The sequence below is a fragment of the Berghia stephanieae genome, chromosome 10 (assembly GCF_034508935.2).
Source record: "Berghia stephanieae isolate SIO BIC M18660-M18661 chromosome 10, UCSD_Bste_1.3, whole genome shotgun sequence".
NCBI lineage: Eukaryota > Metazoa > Mollusca > Gastropoda > Nudibranchia > Aeolidiidae > Berghia > Berghia stephanieae.
In genome coordinates this window covers 13,010,031-13,025,030 of record NC_088369.1, presented here as the reverse complement: position 1 = coordinate 13,025,030, position 15,000 = coordinate 13,010,031, and the positions used below count along the sequence as shown (strand labels likewise).

At 38.9% G+C, this 15,000-nt stretch overlaps 1 protein-coding gene across 2 annotated transcripts in view; it reads left to right on the top strand.

The window, feature by feature from the left end:
* Positions 1-15,000, top strand: part of LOC144980539 (uncharacterized) — a 343,011-nt gene that overhangs the window by 193,679 nt on the left and 134,332 nt on the right. For both annotated transcript variants that reach the window (XM_078928199.1, XM_078928200.1), the window contains exon 3: positions 10,220-12,098. In XM_078928199.1, the coding sequence (XP_078784325.1) occupies positions 11,270-12,098 (829 nt within the window). In that variant the 5' untranslated portion in view covers positions 10,220-11,269. The remainder of the gene's footprint in view (positions 1-10,219; positions 12,099-15,000) is intronic.

The following is a 15,000-nucleotide window of genomic DNA, read 5'->3' as shown; positions in this document are numbered from 1 at the left end:
GACAGGCGTCATGTCCCGTTCTACATGTTACGTGTTGCTGTTGGTCAGGGTTCTTTGTGAAGCGCTTTGAGCACATTTAGTGGATATTGCACTATATAAAATATATATTAAAATTTTTTTTTATCATCATCATCACCACCATCTTGCCATCAAACAACACCAACACTACTGGCTTCCCCTATGACCCATCAAATCCCAAACACACAACCTCTCTAACTCCATCATGACGTCATTCATCAATTTCTTCCAGACAAAACAACATTACTTTACTGCCGTACTCTGGAAAAACATGTATTTAGAAATTTGGCCAGAAAACTTGTCCTTCAAATACCGACCGATTTAAATGACCCCCATCTTGGCAAAAACTCTCAAACCTGGAACTTTAAAGAAGACTTCGCGAAGTCCCAGGTTTGAGAGTTTTGGCTAAGATGAGGATCATTTAAATCGATCGATATTTGAAGGACAAGTTTTCTGGCCAAATTTTTAAATATATGTTTTTTACAGAGTACGGCAGTTTATAACACACCTTATTATCCAGTTAAGTGCCGAACTCTGGAAAAACCAAACCAAACAAGTATATACAAATTTGGCCATAAAACTCGTCCTTCAAATATCGATAGACTTAAACAACCCTCACCTTGGTAAAAACTCGCAAACCTGGGATCTCGCAAATTCTTCTTTAAAGTTCCAAATTTGAGAATTTTTGCCAAGATGTCATTTTTAAATCAATCCATATATGAAGGACTACTTTTCTGGCCAAATATTTTTTTCAAAATACGTGTTTTTCCAGAATCCCGTAGTTAATTGGTTAACACATGACGCATTTTTTGTATTGGTTGTGGCGTCCAATGGGTGTTTTGTTGATTTCCCCCTAAATTATCTGGCCACTTCTTATATTGTTTACTTTCCGGTTTCCTACTTCCGATTGGAGTAACAGTCACTTCGTCTTTTTATTATTCAACTTCTAATCTCATCTTTCGCTTGTCGTTGGAATTCCTTTCGTTTTAACAAAGTAAGATCGTAACATCCTCACATCTTACATGGTCAATGAGATTGGAACCAGTGTATTTCTGACACCACACAATTATTTCCCATTTTCAGGTCAGATATTCGAATATACGTATGGCCATGTTTTAAACCTGAGCTTTTATATAGAGCAATACCCACTTAACATGCTCAAAGCGCTTTACAAAGGGTCCCAGACCAACAGCAACACGTAACATATACAACGAGACATTATGACGCTATATTATATTATTTTTCCGACAAAGACAACGCTGTCAACGGCCAGGTACTCTTAACCAAGCGCACACTATCCATAATCCAAGCTCCTTAGTTAGTCGAGCCCTCTATAGATACATGCACACCAACAATATCTCACACACAAAAAAAAAGATTTACAATATTTGATTCGTGATATTTTTTTTAAGAAGGAAGATTTAGAATATTAACCATGGGGATAATGAAGCAGATGAGACCCCTTTTTCACCCAGAGACAAGACAAGCAATTTGAAAAACGTCTCTTTATTTATTTATTTATTTATTTTTATTTTTTTGGAGGACGAAATCCGTCTGGCAAACGTAGCCCAAGGGGGAGAACTTTCAAAATGTCAAGTATTTTCAAAACATGGAACAGGGAAACGTGTCCGGCTAATGGGTGTGATAGACTCTACAATCCACCAAAGGCGTGAAGACCTCTCGAGAGGGGGTTTTCAAGGCGGCAGTAGCAGCAGCAGTTGACCGCGGGCGTTTTGGTTGTAAATCTTTTTCGTTAAAGCTAACAAATTAATCAGGTTGCTGATTTCGAAATACGCGGCAAACAGGAGAGAAAATACAACAACAACAACAAAAATCCAAGGTTGACAGCACAACGATTTTAGGGGGTTCGATTTTTTTCCAAGCTAAATAAATGAGCTTATACATCGCAATATCCACTAAATGTGCTCAAAGCGCTTTACAAGGGGTCCCTGCCAACAGCAGCAGGACGGAACATGATGCCTGTTAGGCGATGTTGCAATCTTTTTCGGACAGAGACAACGCTGTTAACGGCCAGGTACTCATTCTACAACTGAGTACGGTGAGAGAATGTGAGTAAAGAGCCTTCTCCAAGGACTCAACTATGCGCCGGGCGAGGCTCGAACCCAGGACCCTCCGATCCGAAAGCGAGTGTCATACCACTAGACCACATAGCCGCACAGCTACATGTACTTATATACGCGTCCAGTAACCCAAATTGCTGTAGGGAGGAAATGCTCTCAAACCGACCTAAACTGTACTCGATTACAATGTTAAAACATGCCCATACGCATATTCGGATATCAGACTTGCTAATAGGAAACAATAGTGTAATGTCAGAAATATACTGGTTCCAAACTCACTGGAAGTGTGAAACCAAGGTGAATAATAAAAAATAAAAAAATTCCCTTAATTCATCCCATTGGGGAAATTTGCCTCCAAGGGAAGACCATTATGTGTTCACGTATTTTCTAACCTATTTGTACTTGACTTATTCACGAGTGTATTTCTCAAAATGTTTATTATTATAGTCTAAAGCAAGACTTAAGCATTCTTAATGCGCAATATTCACTAAATGTGCACAAAGCCCTTTACAAAAGGTCCCTAGCCAACAGCAACAGTTAGCATATAGGCGATGTTACAATTTTTTTCCAGACAGAGACAACGCTGTTAATGGTTAGGTAATTATTTAACACATGAGAATGGTGAGAGACTTTGAGTAAATCGCCGTTTTCGAGGTCTCAACTATGAGCCGCTCGGCGGGGCGGGACTCGAACCCTGGACTACCTTCCGATTCGAAGGCGAGAGTCATACCACCAGACCACATCGCGCACAAACGGAAGATACCCACCGTGACAACAATGATAATCCACCCAACATGAATATACGCTCTTTATCACAAAAATGTCAAGTAGTTCCAAGTTCCAACCATGGAACAGGGCGTTGTATTGTATTCATCTAAAGGGGAAAGGGGGGGGGGGGGGGGATGAAATGTACAATCCGAATGATGAGGGTGTCTCAAGTGGTGTTCCGTAGGCGGTCGACCCCACGGGCTCTTTGTTCATAATCCTTTCTTTCGTTTTTAACAAACCAATAAGATTGTTGATTTCCAATTGAAGAGAAGATTTTTTAAAAAAGTTTCCACAATTGACCGCCCAAATTGGATGTGACAAATAGGAGTGATCTATATTCAAGATATGGCTCAGAAGAAACATGGCGTTTGAATAAGAACACAAGCATAAAATGCCAACCCTCAACTGTATGAGAAGAAATTAAATGGCATGACAAAATTAAATTAGAAATGCAGATCTATGGGGAATGACAGGCCGAGAAGAAATAGAAGTAGAAATTGGATTCAGTAGTCTGATGTCACGCCACCCGGCAACGGCGGCCATCTTGGTTCTAAACAAAGAAAATCATTACTTGTTATTCTTCATGCTGGCTAGAACTTTTCATATGCCTTGTGATCAGAATGTGTAACAGTCAAAACATGATCAAATTTATGTGTTCTTTTTCCTCTGGATACGCTTTTATGCTCGCCGGAGAAATATTTCATACGGGCGTCGCCATTGTATCGATAGTTTAGAGCCAGTGTTACTAAGTTACCATGCGTCATTAGGAAGGAAGTGACGTTACGACTGTTGAAGAGTATTGGGAGGAGATGATGGAAATGGTTTGGCCATATCCTGAGAAGGCCTGTAACAAACATTACCAGGCAGACTTACGTGGAACCGGTAGGGAACGAGGAAGAGAGCGCAGCGGCCAAGAAATAGCTGGAGAAGGCCATTGCAGGAGGACCTAAAAACTGAAGGCTTGATTGACATGGAGAGAAGCTGAGAAGATGGCACAAAGCCGGACAAGATGGAGGGGATTCGTCGATGGCCTTTGATGCTCCAGCCGGAGTGAAGGACCTAACTTAGTAAAGTAAAGTATATTCCGGATCTCGTGTGACCAAGTCATTGATCGCATGATTTGTTACTGTCCAAATGTTGGATATTTCTTAATAAATGTAAACACGCTGCTTTTAAAAGAAAATGAAAGTTGTAAATTTACCTGTGGATCAATCTGAACAAAATGACCTATTATTGTGATGATAGATGTTGGCTTGCATATTGAAAATCATCACATCCTCCTTTTATCGCATATTACTTGTGGTGCAACGATTGTGGCAAATAAATTGTCCTTTTCGTCTATTACTCGTATAATGGCGGCGTTCTACTGAGCCCGATGTGTTATTATTCCCCAAAACAACGTTCAATAAACGTTTAAACACAATTCCCATGCCTATCCTCTCATCTAAAGCCATTGTACTTCACAGCTTTTGCATCTCTTGAGTAATAGGATTCAATAGTGTGATGTCGAGTCCGCCCACCAACGAGCAGCTTGGTTCTAAACAAAGAAAATCTGTACTTTTTATTCTTCATGCTGACGTTACATGTCATGTGATCAGAGTGTTTAAAAATAAGATCATGATAAGATTTATGTTTTTATCCTCTGGATACACTTTTATGCTCGTTGGAGAAGTATTTCATAAGGGCGTCCGCCATTGTTCCGATAGTTTAGAACCAGTTACTAAGTTACTATGCGTCATTATGAGGGAAATGACGTCACGACTGTTGAAGCCTATTCATGTCTGACAACATCGTGTGTATTTACAACACCGGATGCGGAAATCAAAACCTCGTGTGCGATACGAGATTTTTTAAAAACAAAAAAAAACAGCAATCTCTGAGCTTGTCTGGCTGGAAAAATCGTGAAATGGAACGCTGGATCGAACGGGCGGACGGACGGTCAAAAGATTCTCGAATATTGTGCTCGTTTGTCATCCCTCGCCTGCGTTTGCAAACCTTCACAAATTATCGAACGATGACGTCTTCAAGCATTGGTTCGACCGTAGTCATCGTTAACTTATAGCATGCCAGTGACCAAAAACTGACGTCAAAATGCCAGTCTTTGGCCACAAAAGAAAACAACTCGTGAGTTGTATTCAATATTTCAACCAATGGGACCACTTGTTTCCATGAGCACGACTAACGACAACTCACTAGGCGGTGGAAAAAAAACCGCAACAAATAATGACGTCAAAATGCCAGTCTTTTTGGCTATGTTTCGACTGACGATGAATGAAAGACTTGCCGCTTGTCACAGCCTAACACCTTATTCTGTCGTACTCTGGAAAAAACAACAACCCATATTTGGATATTTGGCCAGAAAACGCGTCCTTCAAATATCGATCGATTTAAATGACCTTAATCTTGGCAAAATCTTTCCACCCTGAGACTTCAAGAGATTTTCTTTACAGTTCCAGGCCGAAGAGTGGCCGATGAGGGTCATTTAAAAATCGATCGATATTTGAAGGACGAGTTTTCTGGCCAAATCTTAAAAGATGGATTTTCCGGAGTACGGCATTATTGGCATTATTGCCATTATCTTGCTTTGTACTCAACACAAACATTTGGTGTCTTCAATAGGGAACAAAACGTCTGACGTCAAAGTACTGGTTCCAATTTCCTTCGGAGGAATTGATTCATGCATCGTGCAACTGATCTTCCAAATTCAGAGTGATGACATCTTATTGTCTAACCCCAAATAAATGCTGGTCGTCAATAAAGAAAATCCATTCTTACTCATTTACAGCCTGTGCCGCTATGTGGTCTAGTGGTATGAGACTCGCTTTCGGATCGGAAGGTCCTGGGTTCGAGCCTCGCGCTCGGCGCATAGTTGAGTCCTTGGAAAAGGCTCTTTATTCACATTCTCTCATCGTACTCAGGTGTAAAATGAGTACATGGCCGTTAACAGCGTTGTCTTTGTCCGAAAAATTGTAATATCGCCTCACAGGCGTCCTACATGTTAAATGTTGCTGTTGACCAGGAACCCCTTGTAAAGCGCTTTGAGCACATTTAGTGGATATTGCGCTATATAAAGCTCAATAAAAAAATATTATAAGAATATGCCTATACATCCTGCTGTTAAAATAAGCATGCAACCTTATGATCCAATTTGTAATTTATTCATTGTATTTTCATTGACCAAGAAGTTTTGAACTGGAAGAAAGGGAGATGTGACGTCACGACTTCTACTTCCAATTGATTTATTTATTGTTTTGAATCGATTCCTTGCCAAAATATATTTGCAAAATTTATTCAGTGTTCGCTAGATAGTTTGAAATCAGAATGTCTTGTTCGCCGTGGATATCCATCGAGAATAACTTGCAAACTGCAAACGATTAACACGAGTTTGGATGGAATGTTGGAATGAATGCACGTGGTGATTTGTTTTAGACCTGAAATAAAAACAAACGAATCTATTTATTTGTTGCAGTTGGAATGTCGAATCCCCGGCTTCATTACTTATTAAATTAAGTGTGAGGGGGGGGGGGGGGGGGGGCGGCGTGCGAGATGTAGGGAGAATGTTTTGATACGAATCGCATTGAGACATGAACAGCATAAAAGAAATTCGCTAAGACGATATTATCATAGTTTCGAAAAAACATGGCCAAAAACACATTTTTCTCATTTTGGTAAAAAATTCTTTACTTTCTATTGATGCTATGCATTTAAATAAAATACTAGCATCCACCAGTCGGATATAACGTACAAACACAGCTTATGTGTAAGCTTGTACGTTTATAGTCTGATTAATATAATATTATAGTGAGAACCGACGTGTACGTTCTATGCAGGTCTGACATTCGAGCCACCCACTTATGGGCCTGGTTTAACATTGTTGTAATTGACAATATTTTGCGTCAATTTTTGAGATTTCCATAACAACAATGAGCCCATAAGGAACTGGGTTATCAATCAGACCTACGAATAAGTGCACGTCGGTGAGAACTAATCCCCAAAATGGCTGTGTAAAAACAACACTAAAGATCGGCATGATGTCAATTTCGTTCCTTACATTTATTTAACTTTTCACTATGTGGGTCACTTTGAGTACATTTTGCAATGCGACCAATGACCTCGAGCAGATGGAACGGTATTATAAATCATCCCCAGTTCCCTTACCTTAAGCTTCATTCTCTCAGCGCCAGAAGGCGCATATTCATTCACTCAATCCTCCCTGGGCCTGCTGGCACTTGAGGCGATGCAAGGGATCTCCACCTGGTCCTGTCAGCAGCTATTCTTGGGGCCATTTCGAGGTACCGACCTATCTGTTTTAGCTCCCTCTCTACGGTACGTCTTCAAGTCTCCTTGGAGCGGCCTCGCTTCCTCTTTCCTTGGCTCATAGGGCCTGAACAACAGGATTCAATAGTCTGATGTCACGTCGCCTAGCAATAAGCAGCTTGGTTCTAAACAAAGAAAATCGGTACTTTTTATTCTTCATGCTGGCTAGAACTTTTTCACATGTCATGTGATCAGAATGTATCAAATTCAAAACATGATCAGATTTATAATGTTTTTCTCCTCTGGATACACTTTTATGCTCGTTGGAGAAGAACTTCATAAGGGCGTCCGCAATTGTTCCGATAGTTTAGAGCTAGTTACTAAGTTACTCTGCGTCATGACGGGAGAAGTGACGTCACGACTGTTGAAGCGTATTTCCCCTCCTTATGCTCCGATCCCTTGCTTCAGATCTTGCTAACTGCCAGGAGTATATTATGCCTTCGTCTTTTCTTTCCCAGTCCGCCATTTTGCGTCATGTTGTTTTTTGGGCTTCCCTTTCTCCTTTTTCCTCCTGGTATTAATCTCATCGCTATACATTAATATAACTTTTTGTATAGGGCAATATCCACGAAAAGTGCTCAAAAGTGCTTTCCAATGGGTCCCAAACGACCAACAGCAACACTTAACATGTAGGACGTGACAAGTCAGGCAATTTTACAATATTTTTCGGACAAAGACAAAGCTGTTAACGGCCAGTGGTACTCATTTTACACCTGAGTACGGTGAGTGAATGTGAGTAAAGAGCCTTTTCCAAGAACTCAACTATGCGCCGAGCGATACTCGAACCCAGGACAATCGTTTGAAAGTTCGGGATCGTCTTAATTTCTTGATAAAAGAAGTTGGCTTTTTCTGACCAAAATTTATCTTAAAATTCTGTTTTGTCATCTTCAGGCAGAGAATATACCCCGTGGGTGTACCAGCATTTGCATTTGCTGCGATTTACTAAATCATCGCATTTGTCTTATCTTCTAAAAACTGTATTACTCCGCGCGCGTCTAATGTTATTGAAAACGAAAGAAGGAGAGATGCGAATCAGTTCATAAGCAGAGATAAAACAAGGAAAGATTTTCGTTGCTTTTGCTGTTGTTGTTGTTGGCGTAATTAATTTTGCTATCTAACCATTTTATTATCTGTAATTCTTTCTGAAATTGTATATATATATACTTCCTGATGAGAGCGAATGCTCGAAACAATATTGTAGAAGTTGATCATTATTATACTTCAAATATTTTATAAATATCTCCTTTTATCAAAAAGTTGAGCATAATTATTTCATGGTTTTCGTTTTTATAATTTATATATATATATATATATATATATATATATATATGTGTGTGTGTGTGTGTTGTGTGTGTGTGTGAGTGTGTGTGTTTGAGAAACTTTGATGAATATGAATGCCATAAAGAACTCGTGTATATATGCTGATATAGAGGGACGACACTCGCTTTCGGATCGGAAGGTCCTGGGTTCGAGCCTCGGTCGACACATAGCTGAGTCCTTGGAAAAGGCTCTTTATTCACATTCCATCACCGTACCCAGGTGTAAAATAAGTTCCTGGTCGTTAACAACTTTGTCTCCGTCGAAAAAAATTGTAATATCACCTAACAGGCTTCATGTCTCGTTCAACATTTTGCCCGTTGCTGTTGGTCAGGGATCCATTGTAAAGCGCTTTGAGCACTTTTCGTGGATATTGCTCTATATAAGAGCTCAAGTTGATATATATATATATATATATATATATATATATATATATAATATATATTATAAAAACAAAAACCATGAAATAATAGTGCTCCACTTATGATAAATGGGGCTATTTATACAATATATAAAGTATAATTATGATCAACTTCTACAATATTGTTCCGAGCATTCGCTCTCCTCAGAATGCTCAAAACAATATTGTAGAAGTTGATCATAATTAAACTTGAAATATTATATATATATATATATATATATATATATATATATATATATATATATATATATGAATATGACCCAGCTAACGCCATCTTCTTCTTATTATTTGGCTTTCAATGTGAAGTGAAAGCTGGAAAATAACATCCTCCATATTACACAAGCAAGAAACATTTCAAGACAAGTGTCTAAAAATAAATTTCAACATATTTTGACCGACAAAAATAAAAACAGTGGATCCATTAAAGAAAGCTGCTGCCTGCACTAACATTGAGTTCAATTTTATTATTGTTATTTAGTTCTTCAAGCTTCACGCACCAACATCTGTGCGTATCAAAGTGACTAAATATGGAGCAGGCACTGGTGTAAGATAAACATGTGAAATCGTGTGTTGTAAATATTAATTAATATAATTATATATTATATATATATATATATATATATATATATATATATATATATATATATATATATATCGCTTTATAGCAATTCCATTCAGGAGGCCTGATTTAATAAATCAAATTTCCAGCCAATCAGGACATACTGGAATATTCATCATCATCTGTACCAGGAATTGCCTGTCACGTGTTGTGCGATGAATTTTAATTATCTCTCACCCCCCCCCCCCCCCCAACCTCCCTCTCTCCTTCCATACCCTTCCCCGAGGTGTTAAAAACAAATGAATTGGGTGTTTTCGTGAAACGTATATTTCTACGTCTGTATTGAAGAATGGTATGCTGGTTTTTGTTATTGTTTTTGTTGTTGTTGATGTTGTTTAGCATGATGATGATGATGATGATGATGATGATGATGATGATGATGATGATGATGATGATGAGGATGATGATGATGATGATGATGATGAAGATGGTGATGATGATGATGATGATGATCATGATGATCATGATTATGATGATAATGATTATGATGATGATGATAACGGTGATGATGATGATGATGATGATGATGATGATGATGATGATGACGATGATGATGATGATGATGATGATACTGATGATGATCATGATGATGATGATGATCATGATGATACCCTAGACAAGACAAATCTTCTCGAAATAATTGTTTATCTTTTTGTGTTTATTTATTTTACTCAACAGATGATTTGTGAATGAAATTGGTAACCAAGACGACTGACTGACGCCATCATTTACTTTACCCTTACGCAATTTAATGTTGTCGACTAGATAACTACAGCAATGAGAAAAACAGTTTGTTTGCTAAACAGTTTGATTGTTACGTATAACACAGTACGTATGTTTTGAACTAACACACTGGGATACTCGTCTACTTAGAAAACAACAACAACAACAACAACAACAACAGCAAAACAACAACAACAACAAGAAGTGCAGCAGCATCAGGAGCAGCAACGACACCTACAACAAACAACAAATCTAATTTACTCGGATTCCGATTAAAATCTCTAAAAGACAAAGACAACTACACAACAACAACAACATAAACAACAACATCAAATAACAACAATAAAAATTGCAATCACAGAAATACCAACATTTACAATTTTTTAAAAACAAACCCACAACAATAACAACAGAAATCACAATATTAGTATCAAAAGTGTCAACGACAACGACTTCAACGACGATGACCAAGGAAGAAAAAAAACATAACAACGCTTTTTACAAAGGATGACAGTGAATTTTCCCCAATACCCCAAATCCCAAATCATATATTATTATCATTTTCTTGTAAATGGAATCGTGCAAGGATTTGAATTCCATCCTGATTTCACATCAAAAATGGATTCATCAATGGATTCAATGTCCTGTTGAATCCCTCTAATGGATTCTATCGAGTCCCAACACTGAAAAGCCATTGGATTTCTCCATTCATCGTGACATATGTCACGTAGTCATAATAATATGACTTACATATTCGAATAAGGACTACAACTACAATTGATTGTACTAGCTGTAATTTTAATATATAAAAATATCTTATATCAATAAGAATGACTTGAGGAAAATAAAAGCCAAAATCCTCGAAAATTTTAAAATAATTCAGTGCCATTAATTACTACATAAATTTAGTTATATAAATACAATTTTCTAACTTTATGCATGTTTTTGTTATAATAATATATATTATATAACAGAAAACATGATATATCTCTGTTTATTGAAGACATGAGCCTTGCACAATTGGGACTCCCCGAAACATTTCCTTCATCGTTCTCATCCTTTTCGTCGTCTTTATCAACCCCATCGTCGTATCATTCATCTGTCCAATCAACAAAAGTGCCGCCAGTTTTGCGATCTTTGTTTTCAAATGGAATGGCAACAGCCATAAATTACAAAAACAGAGACGTTGGATATAATAGGGAAACATCGGCAACAACTTCTATTTCAACAAACGCGGGGATTTCTGTTTCAAGATACGCCTCCTCTGTGTCATCATCATCAACATCACCACCATCGCCAGACACCATCATTTCCGATACCGGAAATACGACAAGTGTCAACAACGGAAATTCCCGACACAAAGAGTTGTTTCGCTTTCTCTTTCAAGGCGGTCATCATTACATCAGCAGCAGCAGCAGTAGCAACGGAAAATCATTCACTAGTAACAGCTTCAATACGAACAACATCTCCAATACAATCACTACGTTCATGAATAGTAATGGGAGTAGCTTGAACCTGAGCTCAAGTCTAAATTACAACTCCATTCTCAACGGGACGATTAACGGCGTTCAAAATTACAATGTAACCCAAACCGTTTTCCCAGGGGGGACGAGCATCGGCCCTCCGACTCAGGGGCGTCCCCTAAAATGGGGCATGCTGGCTCTCACCCTCATTATACTTTGCACGGCTGTAGGGAACCTGCTGGTGTGTCTGGCCGTTTGCTGGGAGCGACGCCTTCAAAATATGACCAACTACTTTCTAATGTCTCTGGCCATAGCGGATTTTTTGGTTTCCCTCCTCGTAATGCCTCTTGGGATGGTTGTCGCCATTTATGGTGAGTACTTGAACGTAGTGGTTTATCGTCGTCGTTGTTATTATTATCATCGTCATCATCATCCTCATCATCAACATCATCATCATCATCTGTCATCATCATCTGTCATTATCATCTGTCATTATCACAATCACCATCATCATCATCATCATCATCATCATCATCATCATCATCATCATCATCAACATCATCATCATCATCATCATCATCATCAGCAGCAGCATCAGAAACATCAACAAAATAACAACAACATTATTAACAACAACAATAACAACAACAACAACAACAACAACAACAACAACAACAACAACAACAGAGAGAACAACAATATGAACATCAAAATAAAATACACAACACAACATACTCCGATATCTATCAGGCAGTTAACAGGTCAAATCCGAAACGTCCTCTCTCTCTCCCTCTCAGCCAACCTCTTACTTTAATCAGAACTCTGTTTACCATCTCACATTGTTTCTCTCCCTTTGATGGAGAAACCTTGTAATGGATGGAAATGGTTATAAAGCTCATCTTTTTGGCTTCACGTGAAAGCCATTACGAGCACAATAATTCAATTGATGCGGACGCTGCGAGATAAAAGCTTTTGTTACCATGGTAACAGCAGCTGTATTGAATGGTCTCTGAGAAATTATAGACCTTTTCTTTTTACTCTGAAAGAACAAGTAAAACCTGAAAAGTGGGTGGAACATCTGAATCTCAGCTTTGTTGACACTTAGTAACACTTTGATTTTTGTATTTTTGTTGGAGATCTAGACAATAAGCTGGGGTTTCGAGGCTGCTTTGCGCATGCGCGAATGACGTAATGTCGGCCGGAAGTTGGATAAACAAACGCGATGACACTTTCAGTCATGAACGGTGTAGAGTTTGTGTCCATTCACAAATTAGAGAATTTTAATGATGAACCAGTGTCATATTTGGGTAGTAAACCCAAGGCTTAAAAGGTTACAAGTATAGTAAGAATTGATCGCTACCCTTTAAACAGGACTCTAATCCATCGCAAACGTACATGCATCTTGATCGAACAGAGTCAGCTACCGCTGAGTGGAGATTGGAATTCCAGAAAATACCGTGACTATACTACGCGGGATCGACAGTCATTCATTCGTTTGTTAAGTGCGGCTATGTGGTCTAGTGGTATGACACTCGCGTTCGGATCGGAAGGTCCTGGGTTCGAGCCTCGCGATCGGCGCATAGTTGAGTCCTTGGAAAAAGGCTCTTTACCCACATTCACTCACCGTACTCAGGTATAAGATGAGTAACTGGCCGTTAACAGCGTTGTCTTTGTCCGAAAAATTGTAATATCGCCTGACAGGCGTTATGTCCCGTCCTACATGTTTAATGTTGCTGTTGACCAGGGATACCTTGTAAAGCGCTTTGAGCACGTTTTGCTCAATTAATTAATCAATTAGTTGGTCTACCAACTGAGCTTTCAAACTCCTACCCCCCCCCCACCCCCACCCCCACCCCTCACCCCCCACCCCCCACTCACACCTCATCACCCGATCTCCCCCTCTCACCACCCCACTCAAACCCCAGCACCCAGCCCCACCTCACCCCCACACCCCCCACCCCCAACACATCCACACACCTCACCCCCCCCCCTAAAGTATAAAGCTACGGAATCTGCCAAAATTAACACACGTGAGAAACTTGTTCTTGTTTGGAAAGGAACATTCTTTTCATTTTCATCAACAAAATCCTATATTTATTAATAGAGGGCACCTCAAAAAGACAGCCCTTCAAAAATTGCAACAAACTAATCTTTTTAAAACTCGCTTCTGTGTTAGATAACAGGCGTTTTGTCTCGTTTTACATGTTACGTGTTGCTGTTGGTCAGGGACCCTTTGCAAAGCGCTTTGAGCATATTTAGTGGATATTGCGCTATATAAACGCTCTAATTTTTTTTTTAAAGCTCTAGTGTTTAGATTTTTTTTCCACTGTGATATTGTAATGTAAAGAGGACTGAATTTCTCCTTTTTTCATCAATAAATCCATTCTAAAAATTGAATGAAAGTCTTCTAATTTTTTATCTTTTTTTTTAACATTGGAATTTTCTGCGGACTTGATCCTTGGGTTAAATTGGTTTTTTTTTAGGATGATGCGCCTTTCTGTCTCATGAGTGGTGGTGGTGGGGAGGGGGGGGGGTGAAAACGGGAGATGGGGGGGGGGGCGGTGATCCCAAATCTGAGCTTATTATTAGGCAATATGACCCCCCCCCCCCCCCCCCCCAAAAGAAAAAAAAATCGGTTAAGTGGGATTTCACTTGCCATGACATCGTTTGACCTATAGAGGTCTGACGAAAATCTGGTTTTGTCTCCATGTGAAAAATTCCTGTCTAGTGCATCTGTGGAACGAAAAATACTAAATAATACCGAACTCTGGAAAAACCCATATTAAAAAAAATGGCCGGAAAACTCGTCTTTCAAATATCGATCGATTTAAATGACCCTCATCTTTGCACAAACTCTCAAACCTGGGACTTCGCGAAGTCTTCTTTAAAGTACCAGGTTTGAGAGTTATTTGTCAAGATAAGGGTCATTTAAATCGATCGATATTTGAAGGACGAGTTTTCTGGCCAAATGTTTAAATATGGGTTTTTTTTTCCAGATTACGGCAGTCGTATGCGTATTGGAATTGAGCAACGGATCCAATCTCTGTCTAGACAACTCCAAATGGAATTTGTACAGACCACACAACACCACTCGCTGGAACATTTGCTTTTTAAGTTTTCGTTTTTGTTGATGTTCGTGTCAAATTAGAAGTTGCCAGATTGTCTTATTAATGTCATTTTTTAACCAGTTAATTGTCGTACGACTGCCAAACTCGTATTTAAGAATTTAGAAAAAAACTCACTATGCCTTCAAACATCGATCGATTTAAATGA